The sequence below is a fragment of the Gossypium hirsutum genome, chromosome A08 (assembly GCF_007990345.1).
Source record: "Gossypium hirsutum isolate 1008001.06 chromosome A08, Gossypium_hirsutum_v2.1, whole genome shotgun sequence".
NCBI lineage: Eukaryota > Viridiplantae > Streptophyta > Magnoliopsida > Malvales > Malvaceae > Gossypium > Gossypium hirsutum.
The window spans coordinates 7,919,591-7,938,665 of record NC_053431.1 but is presented as its reverse complement, the minus strand read 5'-3'; the positions used below and the strand labels follow the sequence as shown (position 1 = coordinate 7,938,665).

Below are 19,075 nucleotides of genomic sequence, written 5' to 3'. Positions count from 1 at the left end.
TAGCGGATATCTGCATTTCTTGATATATTCCCCACCTTCTTTCCTAATAGTTTCACAGACAGGTATTAGACGCCCAACAATGCAGCACTAAGGTTATAACAGGCGCGCAAACAAAAGAAAACCCAAACAGAAGCTGTTTCAGCTCAAGTGTACTCTTTGAACTCGCTCAAAAGCGGTGCCTCCCTACTCGTAAGGGTTATTTAAGAAAAAAAAACACCCTTTGTGAAACCCCTTCTTCAATTCTTATTCTATATTGGCTTAAAATAACCCGTCCTGTATTGAGGTGAGGTATTTTCAGCCCCCCCCGGCCCCCCTCATATTCTTATTTCGATTCTTTAAAAGCAAGTCAATTTTTAATTTGAATTCTCTCAAGCATGATATTTTCCCCGCCGATAGCATATTAATGGGTGTTTAAAGTTTTTGCTAGTTTTCTCCTCTAAAGCATGGTGCTGAAGACGTTTGAATAGTGGTCCATCATATGGGAAAAAGCAGTTTGTTGGTGACTTTCTGTCGGAGTATTAATGGGTATTTGGTCTTACTCAAAATTATGTTTCCTTCAATCTGGTTTGCTTCGACAAATTGTTGTTCACCATAAGAAACGTCTTTTAAGGGTGTATTATGCTTCCTCATCTGCATTGTTAATGGAAGACTATGACTTTGATTGCATTGCCAAGGTTGAAAGTGATAATAATGAAGTTGGGGAATTCCAAGTTCCTGAGAAGAGGTTCAAATTTTGTAGAAACCCCAGTCTTTTTCCCATAGTTGTTAGGGTATTTAAATCATTGAATTGGTGTGCTGCAAGGAAAATTAGCTTTCATAATGCTGTAAAGATGTATGGATTTGATCATTCAATATATGCTTTTCGGATCATTATTCATATATTTGCTATGACAGGGATGCAGATGGAAGCACATGCGTTGCTTAGAGATATTGTTTGTTACTATAAAGGAGTTAAGAATGATGTGTTTGAATTATTACCATATCTGTTAGATTCACCTGAGCATGTCCATAGATCAACTAGTGTCTTTAATGTGCTCATTAAGGTGTTTGCATCCAATTTGATGGTTGAGAATGCTGTAGATGTTTTCGTGGAGGCTAAAACAATTGGGATTGAACTAAGTATTATGTCATGCAACTTCTTGCTAAAGTGTTTACTAGAAGCAAATAGAGGGGAATTTATGAGAAGTCTGTTTGAAGAAATGAAGAACTCTGGGCCATCACCTAATGTTTACACCTATACAATTATGATGAACTTTTATTGCAAAGGATATTATGGGAGGGGAGCAGACATCGAACAGGCAACTAAACTTATGGAGGAGATGGAAAGAGATGGAATAAATCCATCTGTTGTAACATACAGAACATATATTTGCGGGATATGTAGAGTTGGTCATGTTGAATCTGCTCTAGATTTCATTCGGGATTTGAGATCTGGAAACCAGCCTATCAATAGCTTCTGTTATAATGCTGTTATTTACGGGTTTTGCCAAAAAGGTGAACCATATGAAGCTTCAAAGGTTTTGGAAGAAATGAGGAGTTGTGGAATTTTACCGGATGTTCATAGCTATAGCATTTTGATTGATGGGTTTTGTAAAAGAGGTGATTTTGTGAAAGTTTTTAATTTTATTGATGAGATGAAACACAATGACATGAAGCCTTCAATTGTTACTTATACCTCACTGTTTGATGGGCTGTGTAAGAGCGGACTGGCAGATGTTTCACTGAACTTGTTCCGTAATTTTTGTACTTCTGGATATGAGTTTGACCTAGTTGCTTACAGTGTCTTGCTCAAGGGCCTTTGTCTTCAAGGTGATCTGGATTCTGCCATGGAACTTTTTAATGAGATGATCAACAATGGCTTAATTCCTACTGCAAACAGTTTCAACAGGTTGATTCACGGATTCTGTAAGATGGGGCCCTTAGATAAAGCCTTGGAACTTTTTAATATTATGCTGCAAAGTGGTGTCTTACCTACTGTCTTCACTTTCAATGTAATTATTGACGGGTATTGCAGTGCAGGCCATTTGGAGGAAGCTTTGAAACTTATAAATGAAATGCATGAGCTTGGCTTTTTTCCTAACTCCTATACGTATAACGGAATTATTAAGAGGCTATGTAAGCAAAGCAGTGTAGAAAAAGCTTGGGAACTTCTTCCCCAAATGCTTAAGAAGGATATTCTTCATGATGCTCCTTATGACATCATATTAGATGGATTTGCTAAACAGTTGAACCCTAAGAAGGCCATGATGCTGTACACTAGAATGTTAAAGCTTGGGGTCACACCAACTATTTTTACATATACAATTCTTATCAACTTATTCTGCCAGAGTGGAAATATGTATGAAGCATGGAACTTGTTTATGGACTTGCTAGGAAGGGGTTTGATTCCTGATACAATTTTTTATACTACTATTATAGATGGATTTTGTAGAGTTGGAGATATGAGGAAGGCTTGTGCTTTATTTAGAGAAATGCCTCAAAAAGGTTGTTCACCCAATGTTGTTACCTACACCTGTCTAATCAACGGATTTTGCAATGTACATTGTATGGATGTGGTCAACTTGTTAATTTCTGAAATGAAAAAACAAGATATCAACCCTGATGTGGTGACTTATACTGCTTTAATTGCTGGGTTCCGAAGACTTGGCAATGCTGATAGAGCCCTTGAGTTGTTCACTGAAATGATAAGGAATGATATTTTGCCCGATTATGCTGCTTATAGGCATGCCTTCACATGATTAGAAAACTGAGGAAATGATTAAAGAACGGAATGGTAAGTCACTGGCTTCTTTTCAGTATTGATATTATCTGAAAATTTTAATTATATATTATTTTAATGTTCTATGTTAGTTTGATAGAATATCTTTCATAAGAAGTGTGTAATGACTTGTTATGATACAAATCAAAATAGAACTTGAAGTAATATTTCAGTTACTTTTTTTTAATAATGTGTTCTGTTATATATTTACTTAGAGTCACTTTTGATTTTATTTTATTTTTTATAATATTTATGCAGGTTAATTGCTTTTTCATGGTCGTGGCACATGAAAGATTTCTTTGGCTCACTTAAGTTTCTATGATTCTGGTATAAGCTTTTCTATGTGAATAGATTTATATTGCTAGTCGATGTTCTAGGCTAATTTAACAAGTTTTGCATGAAATTTCTGTTTTTGCTACACAGTCCGCAGCTTCCTTGGCTAAATGCTCGTTGAGAGTGGCATTTGAAGATTATGAAAAGACCAGTATGAAAATGATCTCATACCGTGAGAGGCATGACTAAATCAATTTGCTTTGGTAAATTTATTGCTAATTATCTCATATATGACTGAGAGTTTGAGGCTTTCCCAATCAGAAGAAATTAAATGTTCTAGTTTGTGTTTTTGGAATACTTTTTTTCCTGTTGAAAAGGTTAGGAGAAGAGATTTTCTTTTGGTTGATTTATTTACTTTGTGCTTATTATCATTATTATCTTTTTCTCTATACTTCTTGGTAAAAGTATTTGGGAAGATGTTGGAAGTCAAAACTCAGTAATTAGACCCGAAAGATTTATTTGTATGGTTATATACATGTGCCTTATTGCTTTTGCAGAAAAGGTATTCCATACAGAACCTAATCTGATGACTCAAGAAGGCTTCCACACCATCCCATGGGATATGCGTCAATGCTTTTCAAGCCCTTGTCTGAGCCTTCATCTCAAAAACAGCATCCCAATGCCCAAGGCTAGGTTCTATAGTCAAACCAGTCAGAACTTTCTACAGACGATCAGGGGTGAATTGGACCTTCTGTAGTTAACCGGTCTTATGATTGGCTTGAGGGACACTTTGTCTTTGGGCAGGAGATTGAGAATTGGCAATCAGCAGTAAGAGAGACACTAATGGAAGACAATGTTGTCTCTGTATTGGGTTTGTTTTGGATCATTCTGCATTTTCTTGCACTATTGAATAATAAACCCTGTTCCAAATCCCTATGCTTTGCAGTTGATATCTGTGATATGTGAGATTTGGTTTGCAATATCTTGGATATTGGATCAGTACCCCAAATGGCTTCCTGTTAACCCAGAAACCTATCTTGCTAGGCTTGCATTAAGGTGGAATGTTTCTTCCTGCCGATCTCATGAATTCCCGCTAATATTTTAAGCTGTTGTGTCAACTCAGTACCTGTGATTTTTCTTGTTTTGTGATTTAAGTTCCTTGGATTTATTACAGATACGATCGTGAAGGAGAACTGTCACAATTAGCTGCTGTTGACATTTTTTTGATTACTGTCGACCCATTAAAGGAGCCTCCACTTGTGACAGCCAACACTGTACTATCCATTCTTGCTGTTGACTACCCAGTTGACAAGGTCTCTTGCTATGTTTCTGATGATGGTGCTGCCATGTCAAGCACTGTCTGAGACATCAGAGTTTGCCAGGAAATGGGTACCTTTCTGCAAGAAGTATAACATTGAGCCTCGGGCTCCAGAATGGTATTTTGCACAGAAGATTGACTACCTGAAGGATAAAGTTCAACCATCATTTCTTAAAGATCATAGAGCTTTGAAGGTAAGCGTCAGTTTGGTTGTGCTATATTACTACATATTAAAATTTTCATCATGTTGGCTTCTTTGTTCCTGTTACAGAGACAAGATGAATTTGAAGTTGCAAAGACACAGAAAGTTCCTTGAAGAAGAATGGATTATGCAGGATGGCACGCCATGGCCTGGTAATAAACACCAGAGACTGTCCAGGAATGATCCGGGTGGACATATTTGCATCCATAGATACACCAAACTTGCATCAATCTGTTATGCACCTTGGCGTAGGATCTAGTCACAGGTCTAGACGAGAAAGAATTCTTGCTTCGACCTATGGTTACTCAAAAAGGCAGATTCGTCCTTGACTGAACCCCCTCTCAAAATAACGTTTCTTTTGATAGAATAATTGCTTACCTTTTTATTTCATATTGGCAGCCTTTTATAGACTGTTAATAACAAATGAAAGAGTCCTAATTGACATAAAATAGAATTCCTAACTTAGAGTTTATGAAGGAAACAAAAACTTAATATAGTAAAACTAAAACTCTTAGTAAAACTTGATATAATAAATAAATAAATAAAACTAAAAACTCCTATTGCAATTAAAGTGTCCATATTATTACTCCCTTTCTCGGAATTGAGCTTGTCCTCAAGCTCAAATTCAAAATAAACTTCAGAACTTATCCAAAATCATCTATCTCATCATCATCTTGCTTGCCTTCAACATCTAGTACTTTTATCCAAAATAACTTTTTACATTTGTGTCCCATGGAATAAGACTCGTCACAATTATAACATAGCCCTTTAGTTCTTCTTTCTGCCATTTCTATCCGTGTCAATCTCTTAATAAATGGTGCAAAAGAACCTATTTTGCCGTTGTTCCCTGTTGGTTCTATTGTTTGTCCCCCTCCCTTTGCAATGTTCTGAGTTGTTGGAATGATTGAATTGCTGTCAGTGTTTTGGGAAGTTGACCAGTTTAGATTGGTTTGAGATAACATCTTGGAAGAGATTTTTTGTTTACGTTCCAAAGCTCGAGCCATATTCATTGCAACTCCAATGTTTCTCGCTTGTTGCATCTTAATATCAATTCTAAGTTCATCTACCAATCCAGCAGTAAAAAGGTTTACTTGTTGTTGAGGTTTAAGATCAGTAGTCCTAGCAAGTAGTGATTGAAATTGGCGTTGATATTCTTCTACCGTCCCAGTTTGTCTCAAGTTTGCAAGTTCCCCCAAGGGGTTATTACTCATAGGTGGCCCAAACCTGATATGACAACACTCTCTGAAGCGTTCCCAATCCAGATTTGCCTCCTATTCTTTGATTTGATCAAACTATAATTGTGCCTCTCCTAAAATATGGAATGAAGTTAGGCCGACTTTGTCTTCTTCGTTGGTCCGTTGATTGCCAAAAAAATTTTCACATCTTTTTAACCATCCTAAAGAATCTCCAACCCTATCATAAGTGGGAAATTCCATCTTAGAGTATCGTGGCACCATGGCCCCACCGTGTTGCGAATCTGAATTTCTTTTCTTACCTCCATTGCTGCCTTGTTCTTCATTATTTTTTTCTGAATCCCCTTTCGTTGTCTTTTGGACCGAAAGAGATAACATCGCCACCTGCTCCTCTAATGCTTGTTGCCTTGTAGCCATTTGTTCCATGAATGCCTCCAGCTTGGCTGTCAAAGGTTTTTCGTCACCCATGACAGCTGGCTCCGATACCAAGTTGTTATGCGTCTTGGCGTAGGATCTAGTCACAGGTCTAGACGAGAAAGAATTCTTGCTTCGACCTATGGTTACTCAAAAAGGCAGATTCGTCCTTGACTGAACCCCTTCTCAAAATAACGTTTCTTTTGATAGAATAATTGCTTACCTCTTTATTTCATATTGGTAGCCTTTTATAGACTGTTAATAACAAATGAAAGAGTCCTAATTGACATAAAATAGAATTCCTAATTTAGAGCTTATGAAGGAAACAAAAACCTAATATAGTAAAACTAAAATTCTTAGTAAAACCTGATATAATAAATAAATAAATAAAACTAAAAAATCCTATTGCAATTAAAGTGTCCATATTACAATCCTGATCAGCATGGCAATGATTTGATAGCATTGATCAATATGCCAACAAAAATACTGTTTTCTTTGATGTAAGTGCCATATCTTTGACGTAAGTAAAATGTTTCACTTTCGTAGATGATGTTGCTGCGTTTATGTAGAATGATTGGTGCGTGTCAATGTATTATAGAACATACTGGCAATAGAAATCTCTTTGAGACATATTACATATAGATAAGGTTGAGGGGTCAATTCTGCTTGCTACCATTTTCTGTTGTGTAGTGGGCGCGGATGATGCCTCCACCGCTAGAGTTAACGGGCTACATGTACACAAGTGTGGAATCAAACTGCTATGTTCACAAAAGACTGCAAATAGGAAATGTGGGAATGAGTTATAATATTGCTCTGTCTTTAATTGTACCTGAATTCACATCATGTGCAGAATATGGTCGTATGCTGTCTTGTTTTTATCAAGAGTGTGATGTAACAATTTGGACAAGCCCTATATGTGTATATATGGTTTCCGAGTGCAGAAGTAAAATTGAGTTGATCAAAATCTATTTCTACATAGGGCCGTATTTAAGCCAACCTGAGCCTGAAGAATAACAAGCTCGGGATTCATACCCGGCTTAATAGATATTGATTGAATATTGTCTTTTAAGTTTGCTCGAAATATAATTAAAATATTCAAAATTCGTTGTTAGAGCTTGATTCCAATACAGCAGATTTAGTACCAGTGCCAAAAGTCAAAACAAGCTTTAATGTTCAACTTGTTTGGTTGTTCCAGCCAAACGAATATGTTTGAATTATTTACTTCTATTCTCTCTCTCTCTCGCTTGTGCATGCAACTAATTTGGTGAAATTATTGTTGGAAATATAATTTACTGTAAAACAATTATGTTAGTACTTATTGTCGATATTCTTACACTTGAATATGGAAAATGGAATTCGATTGGTACTTCTCTTCTCGGGAAATCACAGTAGGAATAATTCCCAAAAAAGTTTGAAGGGGTTATAGTCGGTCTTACTTAAAACCCAAACTTTTAGACAAAATTTTCTCTAAAGTGTTTAGGGAACAAAAACTAGTTTATAAAGAAAAAAGAGAAAATGGATGAGAGGAATGTTTTCAGAGAGAGTTTTTTTTTTGTTTAGTGTGTAAAAAAAGAGGAAACTAGTCCTCTACTTCTACTAGTAACAGAAAGGCAATATGGTAAAAAGGCATGGGCAATTTTGTAAAAAAACTCATAACCACATCTCCACAAAATCTTCAACAACTCCCACTAAATCCTCAACAATTTTGCATTATCAACAATCCCCCACTAATGTAAAGTAGTTTGAATTTTTTTTTTTTGTAAACACAAGGAATTTATTTAAAAAGTGAGAAGAGCAATAGTGAAATTAGTTGCTTAAGCACTAGCATCTTGTGGATTTGAATTAGTACATAGTGAAATAAGTGATTCTTCTTTTTAACAAGTGAACGAATCTTGAACTTGTTAAGATAAGAGTTAACTCATGACACACAACTAATCTAAGATCCAATTTAAAGTTCTCTCATAAATTAACAACTTTTAGCCAACGTACCTCGGATGCCAGTAAGTGCTCTAAAAAATTAGCCCAAAATGTTTTCCATAGAAGGTGGCTAGTCCTTCACACTTATGTAGGTGATTTCATCAGGTATATCTGAATATAGACCACCTGTATCAGGACTATGAAATCATTAAGAGCTTCCATTAAGCTTATCCTCTCAAATTTAAGTCGGTGAATTCATCAAGTTCGTCTCAATAGGACCACCCAAAAGCTGGGATATGAACTCATTAAGAGTAATAAACTCAACCTCTCAAATCGGTGAATTCATCAAGTCCGTCTCAATAAGACCACCCAAAAATTTGGGCTATGAATTCATTAAGAGTAAAAACTCATCATTATACATGTACATCGTTTACCATAGGGATAGGTAAAATGTACACTATGAGCCTTTCTATGGCTTCGTTTGACCACATTAAACTTAGAAACTAAGTTGGGTAACCACCATGAATTCCTTAACCACTGGGTTTAAGACTCATCCCCCTCGACGAATCAAGAACTATTTTCCTACTTAACCTTTGGTTAGCAGATCAACTAGGTTCCTTTCAGACCTCACGTACTCCAAGGCGAATACTTCATTTTCTATTAAATGTCTTAAAGATTCATGTCTTATTTGGATGTCTCTTCTTAACATTGAAAGCTTGACTCTTGGCAACACAAATTGCGACTTGTGAGTCACATAATAAAGATATGGGAGGTAGTGGTTTTTCCCATGAAGGAATATCTACAAGTAGATTCCTAAGCCACTCGGCCTCTTGCCCAACTAAGTCAAGGGCTATAAACTTTGACTCCATCGTGGAGCAAACAATACAAGTCTATTTAGTAGACTTCCACGAAATGGTTGCTCCACCTAAAGTAAAGACATACCCACTTGTAGAGCTTACCTCATCATTATCAGTTACCCAATTAGCATCACAATATCCTTCAAGGATTGCAGGGTAACCGAAAAATTTTAATTCCCAAGATAAAGTACATTTAAGGTATTTAAGCAAACGCTTTAAAGCATTTCGATGCTCATTACTTGGGTTATGGGTATACCTACTTAGTATTCTAACCGCATAAGCAATGTTTGGTTGAGTTTAGTTCATCAAGAACATAAGGCTTCCAATAATCTTTGCATGCTCTAATTAAGAAATATTGTTTCTTCTATATTTTAACAATTGTATGCTAGAATCATAAGGAGTTCTCATAGGGATTACATCAAAGCTATTAAACTTTTTTAACACTTTCTCTATATACCGAGATTGATTTAATGAAAAACTCTTTTCTAATTTTGTAACTTTAACTCCTAAGATTATATCTACCTCTCCTAAATCAGTCATTTCAAATCTTATAAATAAGAAATTCTTAGTTTTATTAATGACTTCTATATTAGAATTGAAAATTAACATGTCATCTACATATAAACTTATGATGATACAATCAGATCCAAACATTTTGGAATATACACATGCATCTGAACCATTAACCATAAAACTGAAACTGAGAATAGTTTTATGCAATTTCTCATATAATTATTTTAGGGTTTGTTTAAGACCATACAGAAAATTTTTAAGTCTACAAACTTTATCTTCCATACCAGATGTCACAAATCTTGGAGGTTAATCCATATAGATCTCCTCATCCAAATCATTATTCAAGAAAGCCGTCTTTACATGCAACTGATATACCAACAGATTATGAATGAAAGCTAAAGGAAACAAAACATGAATGGTAGAGATTTTAGTCACATGAAATTATGTATCAAAATTCTTTAACGACTAGTCTTGTCTTATTCTTTTGTATTGACCTATTAGATTTAAGTTTCTTTCAAAAGACTCATTTATTACTAATAGGTTTAAAACCTTTAGGAAAATCTACTAATTCCCAAGTGTGATTAGACTTAGATTCAAGCTCATTATTAATAGCATCTCTCTAAAAACTAGCATCTATTGAATTTAGGGCTTCATCGCAAGTTTTTGGATCCTCATATATCAAAAAGGCATGAAAAATAGAATCATTTATTAAGTCTAAATCATTAACTTCAGTTATGTAAGAAGTAAGAAAATCAGGTCTGAAACTAGTGGTATTTCTTTGTCTTTTACTGCTTTTAGGTTCCACATCATCATTAAAAATATTTCTATTATGTGTACTAGAAGAAGAAACATGATCATCTAATTGTGCCTCAGGATTTGCAATAAATTTCTTTAGAGGAAAAAATTTTCAAAGAAAACATCTCTAGATTCACATATGGAAAAATCATGCAAAGACATAAATCTATACGCAGCACTGTTCAGAGCATAACCAACAAAAACAACATCAATAGTTTTAGACCCAATAAAGTTCTGTTTAAAAATAGGTTTGCCTACTTTTGCCAAACACCCCCACACTTTCAAGTATTTTAGATTAGGGGCATAACCTTTCCACAATTCGTATGGGATACAATCTAATTTTTTTATGAGGCACTCTATTAAGGATGTGATTCATAGAAAGCACAACCTCCCCACATGTGATCAAGTAAACCAGAACTAAGTAGTAAAACATTCATCATTTCTTTTAAAGTTAAATTTTTCCTTTCAGCTATACCATTTTGTTGTGGAAAATAGGGGCCGAAAAATTCATGTATAATTCTGTTTTTCTCACAAACTTATTTATGGAAGTTAATGCCATATTCGCCCTATCAAGTTAGTTTTCTACTTTTTCTTTATAAAGGAGAAACGTTTGCTCAACTTCATCTTTTGTTCTTAAAAGATAGACCTTTGTATACCTAAAGTAGTCATCTACAGAGTTAATATAGTAGCATTTCCCATTTTTACTTTCTATGTTTCTAAAGTCTGCTAGATCAGTATAAACTAACTCTAAAAGTTTAGCTTTTCTATCAGTGATAGGATTTTAGGAAGGTCTAATACTCTTGGCTTCAACACAGATTTCACATTTATTAAGGCTACTATTATCTAGATTAGGCAATAGATTCATTTTTACAAGTTTCTTCAAAGAGTGTATATTCACATGTCTTAATCTAGCATGCCATGTAACACCCCTAACCCATATCCATCACCAGAACAGGGTTTCGGGCATTACTAGGATTTACATATCATTTAACAAAAATTTCAATTAAATACTTATCGTTTCTTCATAAGTATATATCATTTATTTCATTATATCAATATTTCATACACCATCATTTCCATACAGTTTATGTATATTTATTCCGATAATAGTTCATATCAAACTTAACATAAATTATATTCCATGTACCTATACTTATTTCGTTTATCTATCTTCATAATTATTTCATGCAATTATTTTATACATATATTTCCATATGACCAATTCTTGTTAACATTTCACACAACCATTTTGTACAACCAATTCATATAACCATTCATCATCTGATACATATTAACTGAATATCAATTGTTCAACAGATGTCATAGCGTCTCTCATCCACAGTTTTATTTATCTTCGACATGATGCCATAGTGTCTTTCAACTATGGTCTTACTCATTTTCTGTCATGTTGCCATGGTATCTTTCAACCATGGTCTTATTCATTTCTTGTCACGTTTCCATGGTATATTTCAACCATGGTCTTATTCATTTCCTTTCATGTTGCCATGGTATCTTTCAACCATGGTCTTATTCATTTCTCGTCAGATTGCCATAGTTTCTTTCAATATAGTCTTACACATTTGAATCGCAATGCCATAGCGTCTTTCAGCTATGGTCTTACTCGTCTGAATGGTGATGCCAGAGCGTCTTTCAGCTATGGTCTTACTCATTTCTGGTATGATGCCATAGTCCAACTATGGTCTTACACGTGTATTGCAATGGCTCAGCCATGGTCTTACACTTGTGGTGTCATATCCCAGATATGGTCTTATCATCAGGATGCCATAGCCTAGCTATGGTCTTACACATATATTGCCATGGCCCAGCAATGGTCTTATCCGTCAATTCATTGCTGATCACTGAATGGTCATACTCAATTCAACATTCTGCTCAATTTGAACTTTTGATCTGACTTCCACAATTTAACAATATTCATAATTCAATAGCAAACATATGAAATAATATATTATACCAGTCCTAATTTAGCAAATAATCATGAAAGTTCAACCATATGGACTTACCTGGCTAAATTGCAGAAATACCAAAATTCAGGGGCATTTTAGAAATTTTCTATTTTTCTCTATTTTCCACCCGATATTTATCTAAATTGATAATTTCATTTAATTTATTAATTTAAATAATAAAACAATTCCTTTCATACAATTTGATCATTTTTGAAATTTTTACAAAATTTCCCTTAAAGTTTTACTTTTATTCAATTTAATCTCTGAGCCTACAACATGCAAATTAGCAATTTTTAATGTAAACCCATGTTAGCTAAATATTCACTTATATTTTCCTCCTCCTCCTTTCCGTTCCACATCCTTGATATGTACATAATTCCACTATATGCTTATATACTCATATCAAGTTGTCCACTTGAGTCATTGTCACTATATTATTTATATCTTGAGCTAAAGAATTCTAAATCAAGATTCGCTTGTTGTTTTAAAAAGTAGACTCAAATATATTTCTACCATAAAAATTCCAGAATTTATAATTTAGCCAATAAGTACAGCAAAATCTTCAAATTTATCCATGTTCTGTTGTTTGACAGATTCAACCTTTCTTTACTAAAAATTAATTATCTCTTAATACGGGATTCGGATCATGTTCCTATTTGTTTCTCTTAGAAATATACTATTAAGTATTTTAAAATATAAATTTAAGCCCCTAATTATTTTGTATACAATGTTTAATGATTTTTCCAATGTTAGAACATAGGAACCCGAAATCATTCTGACGTTGTCTCGCTAAATTTATTATATCTCACAAATTACGATTCCATTGCTTACACCGTTTCTTCTATGAAAAACTAGACTCAATAAAATTTAATTTCATATTTTTTTCATCCTCTAATTCTATTTCTAAAATTTTTGGCAATTTTTCAAAGTTAGACCACTGCTGCTGTCCAAAACTGTTTTAGTACAAAATGTTGATTACCAAGTTTATAACACCCTTATTTCCTTTCTCTACAATATTTTCCATCACTTTCTCTTATTTTCTTTCACTAACATATCAAGAACATAAAAATTTATATAAGAAAACTCTACATTCACATCATTTCCATGCTTTTTCAATAATATTACACTTAAAAATATATTGAAATCTTGATATTCTTATTTTGTTCTATTGATTTCAATCTCTAACTTGATTTTCTCTCTTCTCCAGCTTCTATTTCTTGAATCTAACTTGATATTCTAGCTCCCCATAGTCTCCTTGTCATCTTTCTCTCTTGATGGCTATGGAAATTCTTTAGATTTCTAACTGAAAATGGTGGATTTTTGGTGAAAGGACCAAATTGTAAAGAAAAGAAAGTTTCTTTCTTTCTTTCCTCTTCATACGTTGGGTGCATGGGAAAAGATGATGGCTCTTCATCTTTCTTTCCTTATATATACTAAATAAAATAATAATTAAATAATTAAATATCAATTAAAAATCAAATTAAAATCAAATTAAAATATTAATAAACTAATATTTATTTATTTATTTATTTAATCTAAAATATCTTCAACATCATCATTACCCTCTAGATTTCCCTCTCCTTCTAATTGACCATTTTTCTCTTTATGATCTTTTAAAATTCCATCCTTGAGTCATCATTTAAATTTGATAAAATTATAATTTAGTTCCTCATAATTCTTCACCTATTCAATCTGGTCCTAATTCATCTATTTTCCTTAGTTTCTAGATCATTCCACCCTTAAAATATTTACACTATTAGTCCTTTAACTTTTTCATATTTACACTTTAACCCTTCAAATTTTAAGTATTTACTCTTATGCAACAAAACTTTTCTCACTTTTACGATTTAGTCCTTTCTTGAATTAATATATCATAATATACTCCCAAATGTTGACGTAATTCAAAATTTCCCTTTTTCTCACTTTATTTCCACATTTTACTATATCAAGGATAATATCTTACTGTAAAAATTTTTGGGGTATTACATGCCATATATCAAACGATTCAATAATATAAGCAGAAGTTATGATTTTATTTTTATTATTAAACATAGTCCCAATCACAAATAAGCCCCCATATAAATAACCTTTCCCTACATAATCCCCATTTCAGGAAAGTGTAACTTTATTGGATTCAAAGACTAGTTTAATGTTTGCTTTATTCAATAGACTACCACTAATCAAATTTCTACAAAGGGCAAGTGTAACACCCCTAACCCACATCCATTGCCGGAACAGGGTTATAGGATGTTATCGAAGTTTACAAAATAATTACACATAATTCCACTATTTATTTATGATCAAAGTTGTCCACTCGAGTCATAGTCACTAAATTATTTATATATTGAGCTACAAAACTCCAAATTAAGACCCGCTAATTTTTCCTGAAGCTAGACTCACATATATTATTACCATAAAATTTTCAGAATTTTTGGTCTAGCCAATAAGTACAGTTTGTTCTTTAAAGTCTCCCATGTTTCGTTGTCCAACAATTCTGATCCCTGTTGACTAAAAATTAATTATCTCCTCATACGGGATTCGGATAATGTTCCCGTTTGTTTCTTTTGAAAATTATTTTAAGCATATAAATTATAACCCATAATTATTTTTTTAAAATTTTTAATGATTTTTCCAAATCAGAATAGGGGAACCCGAAATCATTCTGACCTTGTCTCACAAAAATTAAAATATCTCATAATATGAAATTATTTTTCTTACACAATTTCTTCTATGTAAAACTAGACTTATTAGGCTTTAAATTTTATATTTTATTCAACCTATAATTCGATTTCCACAATTTTTGGTGAATTTTCAAAGTTGGACTACTGTTGCTGTCCAAAACTGTTTTAGTGAAAAATGTTGATAACTAAGTTTATAACACCTTCACTTCCTTTCAATTAAACCCTATACATGCCATATAAACCTTAAAATGCACAATAAAATTTACCGAAGTAATCTAAATAGTGTGCCCTAATGTGTTGATCTGATCCACCGATATCATGTAAATCTACAGAAACTATTAACACACAAAGCAAGCTTTGGAAGCTTAGTAAGTTCATTGGCCCAAAACATAAATCTTACCAAAATACCATAGCAATTCAATAAACAAGTATTATACACATATCTCTTGTCATCCACAATTTCACACGATGGATTCATTTAGTTGAGCTCAATACCCAAATATCAGTTCATAACTCAACACTTAGCCTCATCTGTCACTTACCCACACATGTCAAATTAAGGGACGGCTTATAGATTTGAGTACGTCGTTTGCTCAGTGCCATGATTCACAACTCAGTATAGTTAATACCATACCTATGTTTCATAGCTCAATATAGACAATACCATACCTACGTTTCATAACTCGATATGGGAAATACCATACCTACGTATTATAGCCTGGTATGGATAATACCATACCTACGTGTCATAACTCAGTATGGACAATACCATACCTACGTGTCATAATTTTTCCATGGATTAATCATGGTCTTATCCATCAATTCATCACTTGTCACTGAACAAACGTACTCAATCCTGCGTATCCCTTAATTTTGAGCTTTTGATAAACCGTAATTTATACATATTTTCATCCCATGTTTGGCATATTTATGAATGATTTTTCCTTGGTTTTAGTGAATTTGATGCTCCTAATCCTTTAACTTCATGTTTTTACACTCAGGAGAGCTTAGGATAGCAAAAAGAGCGAGAAACGGGCCAAAAACAGACAAATTGGGCTTAAAATAGTGTTTCACACGACCTAAGCACTTCCACACGGGTAAACCACACGCCCGTGCGAGGCACACAAGTAGACCACACGCTTGTGTGTCATGGCCGTGTCAACTAGAAACCAACTCAAAATTACACACGACTTGAGCACTTGCATACGGACGTGGCACACGGCCGTGTCCCTGTCGAGCCTAAGTCTTGTTCTACTCGAAAAAGGCCACTTTTGAGGGTTTTGAAGCATTCTAAAGCCTATATAAATACCCTAAAAGAGGATTAGGGGGAACATGCAGAGTTGAGGGTAGAAAATACTCAAAAACAGCCATCAGAATCACCTCGGAGATAGGATTTACATCAAAACTGAAGATTTCCATCCAATTTCCTAGAAGTTCTTTGGGTTTCTTTATGTTTTGTTGTTTTCTAAACTTTGAGATGTCTTCTATTATTATTATGAACTAAACTCCCTAAATACCTAAAGGAGATGAAACATAAGACGAATCTTATTACTCTTTGATTTATATGATAAACATTTGTTCTTATTCTTAATTGTGAGTTTTAATCCTTGCTTTAATATTCCAGGATATTAATTCAAGTTTCTGATGTGCTTATTCAGTGGAGAAAAAGTTCCTATTTAAGAGTAAATCTTTCATAATTAAGCGAAATTGCATGCAATCCTAGAGATAGGACGACATAAATCTGTCGGATTAGAGTCAAATCTAATAAGAGAATCCATAGATCGAGTTAATGTGACTATAGGGGTTTTAATTAGAAAGAGATTTCAATTAATCAACCTAGAGTCAGTTGTTTTTAGTCTCGAAAGGGATATTAACATAAATCAAGGATTTCTACGGAATAAATCAAGTGAATAAATCTTCTAATTCAAAGGTAATAAGTGGAGTCTAGGTGGATTCTTTCTTGGGTATTGTCATCTCAATCGGTTTTTCAAAAGTATTTTCCAACCTTAATCTCTGTCGTAATCTTAGCTAATTAGATAATTAGTTTTAGGTAAACGTCCTTTAATTATTAGGCTAGATAATAAAAAGATAGTAATTACTAGTACTTTTAGTGCTCGTGGATACGATATTTTTGGTCTTACCATAACTATACTACTGTTCGATAAGTGCGCTTGCCTTAAGTCGAATTTTTAGTTAGTTTAACGACCATCAACTTTCAATTCGATTTTTACATTATTTCACTTTCATAATTCAATAGCAATATATGAAGTAATACATTATATCATTCTCACATTAACAATTAATTACAAAAGTTCAGTCATATGAACTTACCTGGTTAATTTGCAGAAGCTATAGAAATTTATGGACTATTTAGCAACTTTTCTTTTTCCTCGTTTATTCTTGAATTCTTAATCTATAATATTGAATTTTCCATTCATTATCATATAATTCAATACTAATTCACTTTGCAATTTTCACCCTTTGATTTTTAAAATTACACTTTTACCCCTAAATTTATAGTTTTTACAATTTAGTCCCTGCTCAATTAACCCATCAATTGAGCTAATTTATCTCAATTAAAAATTTATCTAATTACCTTAAGCTATAACACAGCCTTTGATTCTCAGAATTCAATACCAAACTCTAATTCACAACTTTTTCACAATTAGGTCTTAAAACCAATTTCTATTTAAAATCACTTAATAAAATCATCTTATAATGAAATTAAAGCTTTAAATCCATGTTAATTCATCATAAAATTCCAGAACTCAGCCATGGTAACTTTCAATTTCTCCGACAAAATCAAAACCTAATGAATTCAATAGGTGGAGCTAATTGTAAAAGTCTTAAAATCACAAAAAATACAAGAAAAAGGGCAAGAAATAAACTCACATAGAGAAAAATTATGAAAAAACAGCTTGAGATCTCTCTCCCATTGCGTTCTGGCTTTCCATTTTGAAGAAAATGTCTAGATTTCTCTTTTAATTAGATTTTTATCTATTAATCTTTTCTAAAATTCCAATTTTGTCCTTGTTTCTTAAATTTCCAGATTTTTCTCTGCCCATGCCTCCAAAAATATCTCCCTTGGGCTATTTTTCTCTTTAAGTCCTTCCTTGTTTGACAATTGAGCTATTTAATCCTTCTAGCAACTTTTACACCTTTTTCAATTTAGTCCTTTTTATTTAATTGACTACCCAAACATTAAAATTTTCTAACAAAATTTTAATACTAACTCAATAACACTCCATAAATATTTCTAAAAATATTATGGCTCGATTTATGAATTCGAGGTCTCGATACCTCGTTTTCGGCCCAATTTTTCTAATAAATTCTTTTCAATCACAAAATTCACTAATTCAATAATATATCTAAAATTCACACTTGACTCATCAATATCAAATAATAGATTTTTAACTCACTTGTCAGATTTTAGTGGTCTCGATCCACAATTGCTAACACCACTAAAAATCGGGCTATTACAGAACATTGTTCAATGCCAAAGTATTACCAAAAGTGAGTTTGAGTAAATTTTTTCCTTTACCGAGTACTTCCAAAGTGCTTGAATTGCAGACTTGCTCACCTTCGGTTACCTTTTCAAATTCGATGAACATTTCTCTGTTGGCGCAAAAATGTTTAGAGGCATTTGTGTCTACAATCCACTCCGTGCTATTTTCGACCATGTTTATTTCGGAAACCATAGCAGCTATAAAGTCATCTGGATTTTCGACTAAATGTGCTTGTGGTAGGTTGATCGAGGTAGACATGTTTAAGCAATAATTCGTTTCTAAATTATTGGAAATATAATCTATTGCAAAACAAATCTATTAGCACTTACTAGAAAAGAAATAAATGATTAAATATGAAGTCAAAAATTACTATACTGTGGTAAATCCACTGCCTTAGAAATGAATTCGCCCTGATCTGTAATAGCCCGTTTTTAGTCAAATTGGAATAGTGGTTTCAGGACCACAAATTTGAGACCAAAATAATTATATTATTATTATTTTAATGTTTATAGAATGATTTAATGATTGTGTGAAAGTTTCGTTTAAAAATTTTATCGTTTGATTAGTTAATTTGATAAAAAGGACTAAATCGCGTAAAGTGCAAAAGTGATGTTTTATTAGTTAAAAGTGCCTAAAAGCTATGGAATATTAAATTTGAAGTCCTTATATTGTAATTGGACTATT

General features: G+C 33.2%; 1 protein-coding gene across 2 annotated transcripts; it reads left to right on the top strand.

Annotated features, from left to right (window-relative positions):
- Nucleotides 1-4,537, top strand: LOC107950609 (pentatricopeptide repeat-containing protein At1g63330). 2 transcript variants are annotated; one of them, XM_016885491.2, is made up of 6 exons: nt 22-283; nt 428-2,773; nt 3,017-3,085; nt 3,182-3,294; nt 3,589-4,087; nt 4,206-4,537. In XM_016885491.2, the coding sequence occupies exon 2, from the start codon at nt 522-524 to the stop codon at nt 2,736-2,738; it is 2,217 nt and encodes a 738-aa protein (XP_016740980.1). In that variant the 5' UTR covers nt 22-283; nt 428-521; the 3' UTR covers nt 2,739-2,773; nt 3,017-3,085; nt 3,182-3,294; nt 3,589-4,087; nt 4,206-4,537. The 2 variants fall into 2 exon arrangements, with proteins under 2 accessions (XP_016740987.1, XP_016740980.1); XM_016885498.2 differs by lacking the exon at nt 4,206-4,537 and having other exon boundaries at nt 1-2,773; nt 3,589-3,859; nt 3,978-4,087.
- The last annotated feature ends 14,538 nt before the right edge of the window (nt 4,538-19,075 follow it).